At 43.3% G+C, this 15,472-nt stretch overlaps 1 protein-coding gene across 1 annotated transcript in view; it reads right to left on the bottom strand.

The window, feature by feature from the left end:
- Nucleotides 1-15,472, bottom strand: part of LOC126320863 (cholinesterase 1-like) — a 119,088-nt gene that overhangs the window by 77,700 nt on the left and 25,916 nt on the right. Inside the window, exon 3 of the mRNA XM_049994127.1 lies at nt 2,691-2,831. Coding sequence (XP_049850084.1) covers nt 2,691-2,831 — 141 coding nt within the window. The remainder of the gene's footprint in view (nt 1-2,690; nt 2,832-15,472) is intronic.

The following is a 15,472-nucleotide window of genomic DNA, read 5'->3' as shown; positions in this document are numbered from 1 at the left end:
ATAAGAAAAATGGGTGGTTCACTGGAACATGCCGTTTATAGGAAGCCGACACGCACTGATTTGTGTCTGCAGGCTGACAGCTGTCACCATCCGGTTCAACGTGAAGGGGTACTTGGTACCTTGCTTCACAGGGCCCATGTCATATCGGGCCCTGAGAGTTTGTCAGCTGTTCTGGACCTACTGGAAGGCAATTTTTGACGCAATTGTGTATTGTGTATTGAACTGGGGACCTAGAAACCACAGAGAGACTTCGTCCCACCGTAGACCGCAGTGGTCCTCAACCCCACAGTTTGCCACAGCAGTCCATCCACCCCACCGCCACCCCACACTGAACTCAGGGTTACTGTGCATTTCTGCCCCCATAGGACCTCATACTTTGAGTACAGGGTTATAAATACAAAATCAAATAGGGGCACTGCAGGAGTAGATCTAATAATGAATGAGTAAGTAGGAATGCGTGTAAGCTACTATGAACAGCATAGTGTATGTGTGGAAGAGACCTGGGAACAAAGAAGATTTCAGACTGATTATGTTATGGTAAGGTAGAGATTTCGAAACGATATTGTAAACTGTAAGAAGTTTACAGGAGCGGATATCATTAAGATAATAATTTATGGATTAGTAAGTCAAAGTAAAAATGAAGAAATTCCAACGAATTTAGAAATCAAGGAGATGTGACCTCCATAAGCTGAAAAAAAAACAGAGATCATTGAGAGTTTCAGAGGTAGCTTCTAACATCATTTGACTGAAAAAAAGGGAATAAAATACAGTATCGAACGAATGGATTGCTTTAAGAGATGAAACGGTGAACGCAGCAGAGAATAAAATACGCTAAAAAGCATGACTTTGCAGAGATCCTTAGATAGAAAAGAAGATACAGAATTTAACTGACGAAAAGAATAAACTGAAAATGCAGAAAATGGACCAGGAGAAAGAGGATATACACGTCTTAAATAAGACTGACGGGGAGTGAAACTCGGCTAAGTGGGAATGGCTGAGTACAAATGTACGACTGTGTGAGAACGTATAACTAAAGAAAGATAGATACTGCCTATAAAAAGTTAGAGACATTTTGAGAAAAATAAAGCAACTTTATGAAGCACACACTCCGCTGCAGAGTGAAAATCTCATTCATTCAGGTTAGTTACAGTCCTTCAACTGGCCTTGTAACCAACACACAGCCATCACTGGCCCAGAGGCGGAACCTACTTTCATCAGGAAACACAGCAAACCTCCATCCCGTCCTCCAACGAGCTGTCGCTTAACACGACTGAAGTCACAAATGACGGAGGTTTGGGTCAGTGGAATGCTCGCTACATGGCATCTGTCTTGGAGCTGTCCTTGAAGTAACGTTTGATAACACGTTTCTTCGTGTGGCCATCTTCTGCAGGGGTCTTTGTATTGCATTACATTGCAATTAGCTCAAGACAAATAACCTATAATAACAGACCTTTTGCAGGCCGCTGTGGCCGAGCGGTTCTAGGCGCTTCAGTCCGGAACCACGCGGCTGCTACGGTCGCAGGTTCGAATCCTGCCTTGGGCATGGATGTGTGTGATGTCCTTAGGTTCGTTAGGTTGAAGTGGACTGATGACTTTAGCTGTTAAGTCCCATAGTGCTTAAAGCCATTTGCTTCATTTGAACAGACGTTTGGTAACAGTTGATAGTGTCGCTGTGATGCCAACGGCTGCTCAAATATCTACTGGAGATGAAGTATGATGCGCCATAGCTACACGTCGATCAAGATAGTCTTTCCTCTCGATAGTGCCACGTTGCCATCCGGGGACCGGTCATTGTTCGACCATGAATCTCGTGACCACCGCTGCCAGCAATCATGTACAGTGACTATAGTCCAGTTAAGTCTTTCTGTAATATCCCAGAAAAAACATCCGGCTTCTCATAACCCTGATACAAGACATCGTTCAAATTGAATGATGTGTTGATAATGGCGTCTTTGTCGTCGTAAGGGCATGCTTGACTAACATCAGCTCACTGCGCCGGTCCTCAAAGGTAACTAACGCTGACGACCGTTACAGCATGTATTTGAAGCGAACCTGATTTGCATCGTCATAGTGGCTTTGCTAGCGCCATTCTTATGCGATTAGCGCGAAATTTAAATAGACATACCCTTTAAGATGAAGAAGCACGGCTAGCCACTTTCGTTTATGGCGCACAATTCCTTCTCGATGGTGCCAATACCTTTGCCGGCAGTGTTTTAATAGATAAGTAGTGTAATCATCATTCCAAACCATTAATCATACCATCTCTGCTGCTAAATTCTGTAGGAGAGCTCCAACATATGCGCGACTATAGAAACAGTTGCCGACTATTGATTCGTTGAAATGTCTGAATATAATGTATTCGAAAATTTTTAGAAGTATGTTATTCGAGCGATAACATCGTGGGCAGAGGCTGAAAAATATCTGGTGGGATACAAATAACAAGTAAAAGACCAACAGAAACAACCATGAAACAGTGCGGAAGACGGCAACTTAATTCACATATCGGATCTTCTGATGTGATTCATAGGATTTACTTTTATACTGTTCGATGCTTATGTTTTGTAGGAGATTAACTGCACTGGTTTCCATGTCGGCAAAGTTTCAACATAAAACAATGACAATTATGTGTTCCATACGAAAGCTCTTATGTTTGTAAAGACGTTCTTGTGAGAGTGAAAATCTGCACTTACCATCGCATGTGGAACATACACGTTGAGATAAAGGCAATCTTCCTTGCCAAGGTATACACCGGAGTCATTCACTTGGGGGCATGGAGATCCTTCAACGGTCGCGTCGAGCTCGCCATTCCAACTGGCTTTTGGTACTGGAGCCTGGAACCAAAACGAAATAGGCAATTGTTATCTTGATAACGGGTAATCCAGTGCAAGGATATTATATGGAAGGTGAGCTGAAGAATTTCACACAACTTAATGTCTTACGGCTTTATTTACTCATGCATATTGGTAAACATATTTCTGTGTTACAGAAATTTACATTTATGCAGTAACTTCTTGCAGCGGCGTACAGTAGGTCTCTAGAAGAGCGAAGTGCTCCAAACGATTGGAAAAGGGCATAGGTCATCCCCATTTTCAAGAAGGGACGTCGAACAGATGTGCAGAACTATATACCTATATCTCTAACGTCGATCAGTTGTAGAATTTTGAAACACGTATTATGGTCGAGTATAATGACTTTTCTGGAGACTAGAAATCTACTCTGTAGGAATCAGGATGGGTTTCGAAAAAGACGATCGTGTGAAAACCAGCTCGCGCTATTCGTCCACGAGACTCAGAGAGCCATAGACACGCGTTCCCAGGTAGATGTCGCGTTTCTTGACTTCCGCAAGCGTTCGATACAGTTCCACACAGTCGTTTAATGAAGAACGTAAGAGCATATGGACTATCAGACCAATTGTGTGATTGGATTGAAGAGTTCCTAGATATCAGAACGCAGCATGTTATTCTCAATGGAGAGAAGTCTTCCGAAGTAAGAGTGATTTCAGGTGTTCCGCACGGGAGTGTCGTAGGACCGTTGCTATTCACAATATACATAAAAGTTCTTGTGGATAACATCGGAAGATCACTGAGGCTTTTGGTGTGTTATATCGAGAGGTTGTAACCAATGGAAAACTGTACTGAAATGCAGGAGGATCTGCAACGAATTGATGCATGGAGCACTTACTTCCATACTTCCATACGTTATTTGGGAGTACGCATTAGGAGTGATTTAAAATGAAATGACCACATAAAATTAATCGTCGGTAAAGCAGATCCAGACTGAGATTCATTGGAAGAATCCTAAGGAAATGCAATCCGAAAACAAGGGAAGTAGGTTACAGTACACTTGTTCGTCCTCTGCTTGAATATTGCTCACCAGTGTGGGATCCGTACCAGATAGGGTTGATAGAAGAGATAGAGAAGACCCTACGGAGAGCAGCGCGCTTCGTTACAGGATCATTTAGTAATCGCGAAAGCGTTACTGAGATGATAAATAAACTCCAGTGGAAGACTCTGCAGGAGAGACGCTCAATAGATCGGTACGGGCTTTTGTTGAAGTTTCGAGAACATACCTTCACTGAGGAGTCAGCAGTATATTGCTCCCTCCTACCTATATCTCGAGACCATGAGGATAAAATCAGAGAGATTAGAGCCCACACAGAGGCATACCGACAATCTTTCTTTCCACCAGCAATACTAGACTGGAATAGAAGGGAGAACCGATAGAGGTACTCAAAGTGCCCTCCACCGCACACCGTCGGGTGGCTTGCGGAGTATGGATGCATACGTAGATGTAGATTAGAACTAACGGTGACGTGCTGCGGAGTGGTCATGTCTCCAGGCTTAATACTGCAATACACTGGTTTGCAAAACTTAAGAGCGAAATAGAGGTCACTGTAGCGCCTTATGGAACTGGCCTCGCAACACAAGGCAGTTGGAGGAACGGAAATGACAATGTCTGTCAATATGCTAACAGTTCTCAGGCACTGTTGTGGGTTTCTTCATTACAACGTGAATAGGAGACATTTGGACGGCTTCACATGGGAAAGAATCATCGGGAAACTGGAAGGACGAAATGTGACGAGTGTAGCCCAGGAGTTTGGTATTGCCCACAGTGCTGTTTCACGGGCATGGGGAACGTTCCGATTCACAGACACTGCTGCTCTAAAGAGAGGGAGTGGTCGAGCACAGCCAACTGCTGCTGCTGCACGACCGCCACACTGTGCATCGGGCAAGAACGGACCCACGTGAAACAGAGCGTACAGTTGCAACCACATTTAAGAGGACTGCAAGGAAAGCAGTATCATGGGCCAAAGTGGCAAATCGATTGCTTGGGGTGGTCTCTTTTTCCCGTCGACAAAGACGTTGTGTTCCATTGATACCAGCACATCGGAGGTAGCTTTTGAGTGGTGGCAAGGGCATAGATGCTGGAGCAACAAAAAATGGGGCCGTATGCTTTCTCGGACGAGTGTAGATTCAGTCTAAGCAGTGACTCTGAATACACCCTCATGTGATGAGAGGTGTTAACACGTAATGCACCACGGAACATTTTCGAATGTTTCCGTACGTTTTGTCTTCCAGTCAACGTTATCGTGATACTATACTTCTTCTCCGAGTGTGTCTTTTCAGGTGTGCACATGGTGTTTACTTTATTTCTGAGAATGGTAAAGCGCGGCCGCATCGAACAGTGCATGTGGAGAACTTTTAGAATGAGAACATACTTGGTAAATGGCTTCGCCTCCCCGTTCCCTCGACTTAAATCCCATCGAGCACCTGTAGATTACGTTGGGGAGATGTATGGCGCCACGTCAACTTGCACAAGCGATCGTACAGGGGGGATGAACCGCACTGGTGGAGCAGCAGAGGATCACGTAGAAAGACAGGGCCTACTGGAAGTCCCTTGACAGTGGATTAAATGATGAAAAGAAAACATATAAAAATACAGCAAATCAAGCATATGAAAGGAATTACAGAAGTACAGACAGGGGGGCTGGCAGAAAATAGGAGAATTGTATCAGAAATCGCTGCAGTACACATGCAAGCCTGGAGAATGGTTCAAATGACTCTGAACACTATGGGACTCAACTACTGTGGTCATTAGTCCCCTAGAACTTAGAACTACTTAAACCTTACTAGCCTAAGGACATCACACACATCCATGCCCGAGGCAGGATTAGAACCTGCGACCGTAGCAGTCGCACGGTTCCGGAATGCGCGCCTAGAACCGCGAGACCACCGCGGCCGGCGCCTGGAGAAGCATGCACAACTACATATATACAGGAAAGATAAATGCCACCAATAGGAAAGTCAGACTTTTGGAGAAAAGTCAAGCAGCTGCAAGAATATTAGAGCTCAGATAACAAGCCAGTACTTGGCAAAGAAGGGAAAGCTGAAAGGAGGAGGTAATATGCAGGGGTCTATTAAGGACAACAAACTTGAGGATAATATTATACAAAGAGAAGAGCAAGTGTGGCTTCCACAGGGATGTCTAGGACAAGACTAGATGAACTGCAGAGCTGCAACGCCGGAAAAGAAGAAGAAAAAGAAGAATATGAGAAGGAGGAAGAAGAAGACACACAAAATATAAAATAAATGGAAATAACAAGTTACTGACAAGTCGGTATTTTGGTAACCGTTGGTAGAGCCTGTTCGAATAGTTCACATGAAGAAAATTGCTACCATCGGATTTAAACGGTCTCCATGGCAATGATACATGGTCGTTTTAATTTAAGAACGAGGATGTGAGCTCCGCCATATCAGCGGGAAAAGTCTGATAAGGTGTCCAGTCACATCATTAATCGAAACTATAAAAAAACAGCGGTGTTACACCAAATCTGGGTAATAAGCCCGCCAATTAGAGCACTATCCCGTTTTAGTTTAATGGTAACGTGTTACGATTCACGTTGGGTCATAATAGTGTTGCCAAGAAATCAGCTTCGCTCTGGGTAAAGCTTCAGTAAGGTCGTGTGCGCACTTCGTAATATCCAGGGGACCATCATAAATCACGGTGAATTCAGTGTGATCACTGTCTTTGAATTAAAATATCATTACTGTTCGTCTCATTGCGTATTTCTTTCAGAATCCTTGTGTTCTATATTCTAGCGATTATTTCTTTGCAGGGTACGAGTTTCATTGAGCTATTCTACTTGGTTCCGACACATCCTGCCGTACTTACTGTCGTCCTTCAGTTTAGCTTAAATAGTGATACGACTTGGAAGATCAGATGAATATTATGGATACTATTTAGGAAACTTATTATAAGGTGAAACGAAAAGCAGGGGCTTTACTGTTTAAAGTTCAACGGAAATTTCACTTTTAGGAGCAGAGGAGATAGCGGATAGGTAAAAAGGGTACACTGCCGGTCTCTGTGATGGGGAGAACTTTTCTGATTACGTGATTGACAAAGGAATGGCAGTGAATGAGAAAGAAATTGGACGTCCACTATTAAAGTCAGAGTTTAGTTGAGCTATAGAAGACTTCCGATAAAATATGACAGAAAAATTGGATATGTCCTTGTAATTACTGAAATCATTGGGGAAGTGCCAATGAAGCTACTGTTAAAGTTTCTGAGTAGAATAATGAACCTGATGACATACCAACAAACATTCTGATAAATGTAATCCACACAATCCCAAGATCATCAAAGACAGGTAAGTGCGCGAACCACGGCAGAGTTAACTGAACGGCTTATACATCAGCTTAGTGACAAGAAAAATATACAGAAAAATGGAAAAGAAAATTGAGGATCCGTCAAATGACAATCAATTTGGATTCTAAAAGATAAATCCACCAGGAAGGTATTGTAACGTTGGGCTTGATGATGAAGGCTAGACGTAAGAAAAATCGTCACGTTCACAAAATGTAAATGGTGAAGATGTTCTAAATGCTGGGCCAACAGGGGTAAGCTGTAGGGAAAGATGGTAATAGACAATAAGTACAAGAACCAAGAGCAATAAGAAGTGAAGAAAACCAAAAACTAAGGACTCGGACTAAAAAGAGTGTAGAGAGGTAAGTAGTGTTTCATCCTTACTGTTCAATTTTTACATCGAAGTAGCAATGGCGGACATAAAAGAAAGGATTAAGAATGCCAATGAAACTCATGGTGAAAGGGTATGATTGATATGATTCTCTGATATGATTATCTGACGGCATTGCTATCCTCAGTGAATGTGAGGAGCAATTACAGAATGTGTTGAATGCAATAAACAGTATAACGAGTGCAAAATATCGACTGACAGGAAATCAAAAGAAATGAGAAGCAGCAGAAACGAAATTAATTATAAACGAACTTTAAATGTAGGGGCCACAAAGTTAACAAATCCAAGGAATTCTGCAATCTTGGAAGCAAACTAACACATGATGGATGAACAAGAAGGACATCAACAGCTGCCTAGCAAATGGAAAGAGAGTATGCCTGGCCTGAAGAATTCTATTGGAATGAAACGTACGCCTTGAATTGAGGAAGATATTTCTGAAAATTTATATCTGGAGCACAGAATTGCGTGGTTGTGAAGTATGGAGTGTGGGAGGATCCGAATAGAAGTGAATCTAATCGTTTGTAATCTGGCGCTATAGAGGGATGTTGAAAGTTAGGTGGGCTCATAAGACAAGGAACGAGGAGGTTCTCCGCAGAATCGGCGAGGAACGGGACATACGGCAAACTCTAAGAAGAAGAAGAGAATTACTGATGGGACATATGTAAGAAGATTGACTGATGGGAGACGTGTGAGACACCAGTAAATAACTTCTGCGATACTAGAGGGGGCTGCAGAGAATGGAAAATGTTTGGGAAGAAAGTGATTGGAGCACTGGAGTATTAATGGAAGGCGTTAGGTACATAGTCATGCTCTGAGATGAAGAGATTGGTTTAAAAGAGGAATTCGTGAAGGGCCGCAACGGACCGGTCGGAAGAATTATGACACCAAAAAGGAATGAATATCAACAGTAGTAAAATGCAGGTAGTGAAGTGTAGTAACATCAAGGCACTTGATGCTGAGAGAATTTGTTTTGGAAATGAAATGCTAAAATGTGTAGAAGGGTTTTGCTATTTGGGAAGCAATATTACTGACGATAACTGAAGTGTAGATGATATAAGTTGCTGACTATCAATGGCATGGGAAAATACATACAGAACACAAATGTAAATTTTAGGAGTTCTTAACTGAAGTTCTTGTCTGGAGTGTAGCTCTAAATGAAGTAAAACATTGACTGTAAACAGTATAGACAAGCAGAGAAGTTAAGAACGTGAAATGTGATACTGGAGAAGAATATTGAAGGTTAGACTGGCAGATCGAACAACAAATGAAGAGGTACTGAACTGTCTTGCGGAGGAAAGAGCATAATTAAACAATTTGAAAATTTGTGGTAAGGTCTTATGGGACCAGTCTGCTGTGGTCATCGGTCCCTAAGCTTGCACACTACTTAATCTAACTTAAACTAACTTACTCTAAGTACATCAAACACACCCATGCACGAGGGAGGACTCGAACCTTTGAGGCGAGAGCCGCGCGAACTGTGACAAGACCCCTAAACAGCTCGGCTACCCCGCGCAGCGAAGAATTTGACGAAATGAAGGAACAGGTCGGTAGCACACATACTGGGCATCAAGAAGTAGTGAGTTAGATTATGGAGAGAAGCGTGAGGCACTGAAACTGTACGAGAGGATGAAGGTTTGATTATGTTAATCACATTCTAGTAGATGTAGGAGGCAGTATTTATTCAAAGAGGGAGAAGTTTTCATAGGATGGAGTAGAGTAGAGAGCAAACCATTCTTCCAAATGATGACCACAACAGTAATGTTACGAACAATGCTACACACATTTATCCTCTGGCTTTGTTTATCACTGCCGCTTTGCTTTTTATGCTTATATTTTTAACTTATTATAAGCGGAACGATTATTTTTATTACAATTATGTAATAGGATGTATTGCAATTGTTTTTATGTAAATTTATGTATGATTGTGCTCAACGGATTTTCCGCAGTAGTAACACCGATTCCGGTCAGATCACCGAGGTTAAGCGCTGTCGGCCTGGGCTAGCACTTGGATGGGTGACCATCCGGTCTCCCAAGTGCTGTTGGCTTGCGGGGTGCACGCAGCCCTTGTGAGGCAACCTGATGAGCTACTTGATTGAGAGGTAGCGGCTCAGGTCTCGTAAAGTGACATACGGCCGGGACAGCGGTGTGCTGACCACATGCCCCTCCAATCCGCATCTAGTGACGCATGTGGACTGAGGATGACACGTTGGCCGGTAGATACCACTGGGCCTTCCAAAGCCTGTTCCGACGGATTTTATTTAGTATTTATGATTATATAGCTTCGAAGTATGTTGCACAGTGGTACTATACAGCTGACGTATTCAGAAGAACAGTGATTCAAAATGTTGTCTAGCAGTCCAGACTTAGGTTTTCATTGGTAACCCTAAATCGCTTAAGTTAGAGTATGGGTCTTTTGGAGAGGACAGTCCTGATTTCTTTCTCTGTACCGAAACAATCCGAGCTTGTGCTCTGTCTGTAATGAGCTCGCCGTCGACGGGACAGTAAACCTTAATCTTTTTCCTTCCTTTTTTGACTATGTGGTAAAACGCTAATCGGCTAGTACTAGGATGAAACACTTTCTTCATAGTGCGAGCCGATTAACATTTTACCATACAATCAAAGAAAGGAAGGAAGGAAAAATAGCCAGCTAAGTAAATAAAAAATATCGATTACCCGCCAAATATTCAAATACTGAAGCTTTATTTTAAATGATCACTCTATACCAGCCCTTTGGCTTTCGTATACGTACTTCTTACCGAAAGAGCTATCCAGGTATGTACATTTGTATATATATGTTTCTCAGGCCCACTTCAATGCATGATTCCAGTGAACGCTGTAGAAGGGAATTATCCGAATGGAATGGAAATCGGTAGATGTGCTCTAAATGTACAGACAAACAAATAATTACAACTTCAGGAAAAAACTGATGATTAGATGCTTCACAGACTGAGTAAATCAATGACGTATTGACCCACCTCTGGCCTTTATGCAAGCAGTTATTCGGCTTGGCATTTACTGACAGTGTAATTGAATGTCCTCCTGAGGGATACCGTGCCAAATTGTGTCAAACTGGTGCTTTAGATCGTCGGACCGTTGTTCGGAGCGTGTTCAGACACGTCTTCGATCTGGAATCTAACTGTGTGGTGTAGAATTGTCCTCAGTGATGAGACGCCCTTCGAACTGAGGCCTGAAGACCAGCGAAGGCGTTTCTGGCAATGCCCGAGACAATGGTGGGATACCAACCTGGCTGTGCCCACCGTACGGCCCAACACCTAGGAGTGGTCTGTTGTCAACCGCGCACCCTTACGGTACGGCGGTACGTCGGCGATATTCTACGCACCATTCTGTACCACTTCACGGTAAGCTTTCCTGGGTTCACATTTCAACAAGATAATGCCCGCCCGCACACGACGAGGGTTTGTATTGCTTGTCTTCCCGCTTGTCAAACTCTGCGTTGGCCAACAAGGTCACCGGATATTTCCGCAATTGAGAACGTTTGGAGAAGTAGGGACAGGGGCCTCCAAGCAGTTCGGGATTCTGACGACCTAGAACCTCAGCTGGACAGAATTTACCACAATATCGCTCAGGGAGACATCCAACAACTCTATCAATCAGTGCCAAGCCGAATAAATGCTAGCACAATGGCCAGAGGTGAACAACTCGTTACTGACTTTCTCAATTTTCGGAGCCCTGTTTATTCAATAAATCAACCACTTGTCTCCTGTACCTGTAGATCACATCTACCGATTTCCGTCCCATTCACATAACTTACATCGTAGTTTGCGAATTAAAGTACGAATACTTCTCCTAACTCCCTTCGGTCGACCGTTTTGCGTTACCGGCTTTTAGATTGTGGATTATTCCACTTCTTCTGCTACTTTCGTCCTAATTAGGATGTTAATATGTCACCGTCCCTTACTGAACTATCATTCCGTACTTTTGACGTTGATTTGGGTATCGTTAACTTGAATTCAATAGCACGGATCCCTCTCATTCAATCAAATACGTTTCCTGATGACTTTACTATCGACTGATAGGACTATGACCTCGTAGGATATTTCTTCGCTTATAACACTGAAAATATTTTTGGGGAAACGTAGCGTATAAAATGCTGCGAATTGTTACATATTTCAGTCAATCATTGTTACGCAGCACTTTTTATCCCGTTCCAAATATCGGGCATTTGCGGTGTCGTGGATTATTGTGGAATGAGGGGAGATCAAGAATGCTGAGAACCGATTCCGCCGTCAACTGCATTTCTCTCGATGGCACCAGCAGAGCCTCTCTATCACAACGTCTCTAACCGACGGGCAGGTCAGCCTTAAAAGTATCGAACGCAGTCACTTCTTTATGCTGTGGTGAAAAACCCGTCCGGACGGACGCGTGTCTTAACGCGGCCCTTTCCGAGGCAGGGCGGTGTGCCGGCCCAAGATCAAATCCAAACAGCAGTTGAAAGGCGCGGTGACGGTGTGCCGGCCAGCCTGGATGTGGTTTTTCCCACATTTCAGTAGGTGAATACCGGGCTGATTCCCATATTCCAAGTCATATTCATGCTAGGCAGACAGTTAGTACACTATCTCACACTTCCTCACAGAATTTACTTTTCACACAGACAGATTGGGTACACTGCTTCTGTCCTGGGAGTGAACAGGAGACTGATGACACTTACTCAACACTCAGTACCAGTGCTCAAAAGATTAAGACCCAGCCCATGACGGTCGCGTAATGTGTGGCGGCCATGAACTGTGTGACAGTCGCCGTGAAATTGTTTTGCTCATCACTGGTAAAGCTGACTTGAAGTAGTCCGTGATTCCTGTCGGTTGCCACCGATACTGTTAATTTCACCATAATTGTTCCATCTAACAACATCGAAAATGTGCTTCACACATAGACATCGGGGCCGGGCCCTGGGATTCTTTCCTTCCATCATGCCTCCAACTTCGGGTTTCGATAACGACTTATGTAGTAATAAGTGTCCAACTATTCTTTCTTTTCGATGAATTATTTTTCTTATTAAAAATATCTTCCAATCACTACGTTACGGGACGTTTTGATAGCCCACTGGATCAATCTGTCTTGCCTCCAACAATCTCATAGGCTTCTAATCGTTGGATTGCCCTCCTCCCCAGTGTTTATGTCAGTTATTGTTTCTTTTTATAGGTAGCCGTTTCGCCTTGCACAATTATTGCTAGTGTATCTACGTTGCATCTTCCGTCTTTATTGATTAGACTTCCGAGCCAATGAAATTAATTCACTTGTAAAGAGACTCTTGTCCAAGTGCTATTAGCCATCTAGCATATACACATGCTGTGTACATAAATAAGTAGGTTTTCGTTTTGTTTAAGGTCATATTATAGCAGTCGGCTATTTCATTATGGATTCAATTCAATTTTTATTCGTATTCTGTACCTATTTCTATATAATTAGCGAACAACAGTTATATGTCAGTGGCAAACAGCTCACTTACTGTGATAGTCCTTCACTCCCATCATTCAATTTTTAACATACAAATTAAATATCAGTGGTTGCAATAGAACGAGCACCTATTTCTTAGCCGGCCGCTGTGACAGAGCGGTTGTAGGCGCTTCAGTACGGAACCGCGTGGCTGCTCCTGTCGCTGGTTCGAATCCTGCCTCGGGCATGGATGTGTGTGATGTCCTTAGGTTAGTTAGGTTTAAGCAGTTGTAAGTCTAGGAGACTAATAACCTCAGACGTTCGTCCCATAGTGCTTAGAGCCATTCCTTATTTTCGCCTCTTTTTACCATTTCGTCGCCGGCAGCGGTAGCCGAGCGGTTCTAGGCCCTTCAGTCCGGAACCGCGCGACTGCTACGGTCGCAGGTTCGAATCCTGCCTCGGGTACGGATGTGTGTGATGTGCTTAGGTTAGTCAGGTTTAATTAGATTTATGTTCTAGGGGAATGATGACCTCAGATTTTAAGTCCCGTAGTGCTCAGAGCCATTTGAAGCACTTGAACCATTTCGTCAGTGCTGACCCTTCTCCGTAGCCGAGGTATCTCAGACAAACCTATGAAGTGGCTGTCGACTCGGAAATAAGCCGGTTTGAATCGAGATGGTGGATGAAATGTTCACTAATAGTCTTTGGCTGGAAACAGGAGATTAGGCGATAGTGTCAGTCTTTGTGCACATGCCGTAGATTAAATTCCAAACTTGTTCGCAGTGTTTCACGAACTGACGGTATGTGACAGTGTTGGTGATCTGTCCGCTGGGTGAGGACGTTAAGATTGGTTGCCCCTTGGTACTGTTCGAGAAGAGTAGGCTTTGTGCTACACTGGCTCTGACCCTCTCCCTGCTCCTCCATCATCATCAATATCATCATCATACCACACTAAGCAGGAATCTTTAACTTACACTCACCTCTCAACAACCTACACATACAACACAGCAGTCGTATACCCACAAAGACTGGAGAAATGTTCACAGAGGATGAACATCCTGTCCGACAGATGGCTGAAAACACAATGTATTATTTCCCAGACAGCAATACCCTGTGGAATTTATTTAGTGCTGACTATTGCAGCATTCTTCTGGCTGCCAAGCAGAGGGTCTTGGATCGATTCCAGCTATTGGATAGGAATTTGGTGAGACAACTGGAATGAGGCGCACTCAACCTCGTGATGGGAATTGAAGGGATACTTGACTGACTAGTAGCGTCACCAAGTCAGCTAACCCTACAACGTTCTGGAGTGCTGTGCGCTAATCCCCATCCCTCAAACCCGCATCTGCATAAAGCGATTGGCTGATGGATGACCCAACGGTCGATCATGGCGACTTGACCCCTCTGTGGCCAAACTAATGGTGCTTACGCTAGTACGCTGTTAGCGTTTCTACTATGTCTCATTACTTTCTTATTTCTTCAATTTATTCCCAATGCACATAGTCCAAGGGCTCTACTCATTAGACTGTTCATTCCATTGCACAGGTCCTGTACTTCTTTTCCACTTTTACTGAGGACAGCAATGCCAGCAGCAAATCTTATCATTGATATCTGTTCACCCTGCAGATGACTGATGACGCCGAAAACCGGCTTGTGGCGAAATAAATACAATTTATGTGTTTTCGTATTTAACGTAACTACAAGTATTCTCCAGCACTTCACTACCTCAGGAAAGACATGGAAGAAATAGAAGAATATGTTATATACAGATAATGTTAACACATAGGTTGTCAGGGAACAGTTTCATAATTTCTATGATACATTTTTTTGCATTGCCAGTATCGCAGTACATAATACCATTTTTGTCTTATGAGTTTTCCTTCTGGCATCGCCTGGTTGGATTTGTTCTTGTCTGGCTGATCCATTGTTTATGAGATTATTTCTTTTTCATTACTGTAGAGAGAAATTGTTCACTTTTGAATGTCTATATCTATGTTACGAATTATTGATTTTAATGGCACAGCTTGTTAATATGATTATTTCGAAACTCGTTATGTGTGGCTTGTATGTGGTTTTGCAGAGCTGCAGCTGCCTGACTGCAGCCCCCCAACCGCACAGTGGTTGCTTACAGTGGAGACCCACCACTGCGATACCCCCTCGCTTACTGCACCGTACATGCAGGTGCGGGCAAGTGATTTTCTGCGCGCTTTCCTGGTCTGTTCGAACACTGGTAGTAAAGGAAAATTTTTTCTCTGGTATTTGGCCAACAAGGGGAGGACGGATGTTGGCGTAAAGATCTCGATCAAGAGAAATTGCGCCAGTGTTCTGGATTAAATTCCAAATCCCTCTGTAGTGTTTCATGGGATTTAAGGGTAAGTGATACTGTTGATGATGAGTCGAGTGGATGAAGACGTTAAGCCTGGTGGTCCCGTTGGCGCTTTTTCAGTAAAGTAAGCTACGTTATAGCACCAGATTCTACCCTCTACCTTCTCTCATCATTTTATATGGGGAGTTAAATAAGTAATGCAAGAGTTTTTTCTGAAA

This window comes from Schistocerca gregaria, chromosome 2, assembly GCF_023897955.1.
Source record: "Schistocerca gregaria isolate iqSchGreg1 chromosome 2, iqSchGreg1.2, whole genome shotgun sequence".
Classification (NCBI taxonomy): domain Eukaryota; kingdom Metazoa; phylum Arthropoda; class Insecta; order Orthoptera; family Acrididae; genus Schistocerca; species Schistocerca gregaria.
This window is presented reverse-complemented; position numbering and strand designations above follow the sequence as displayed.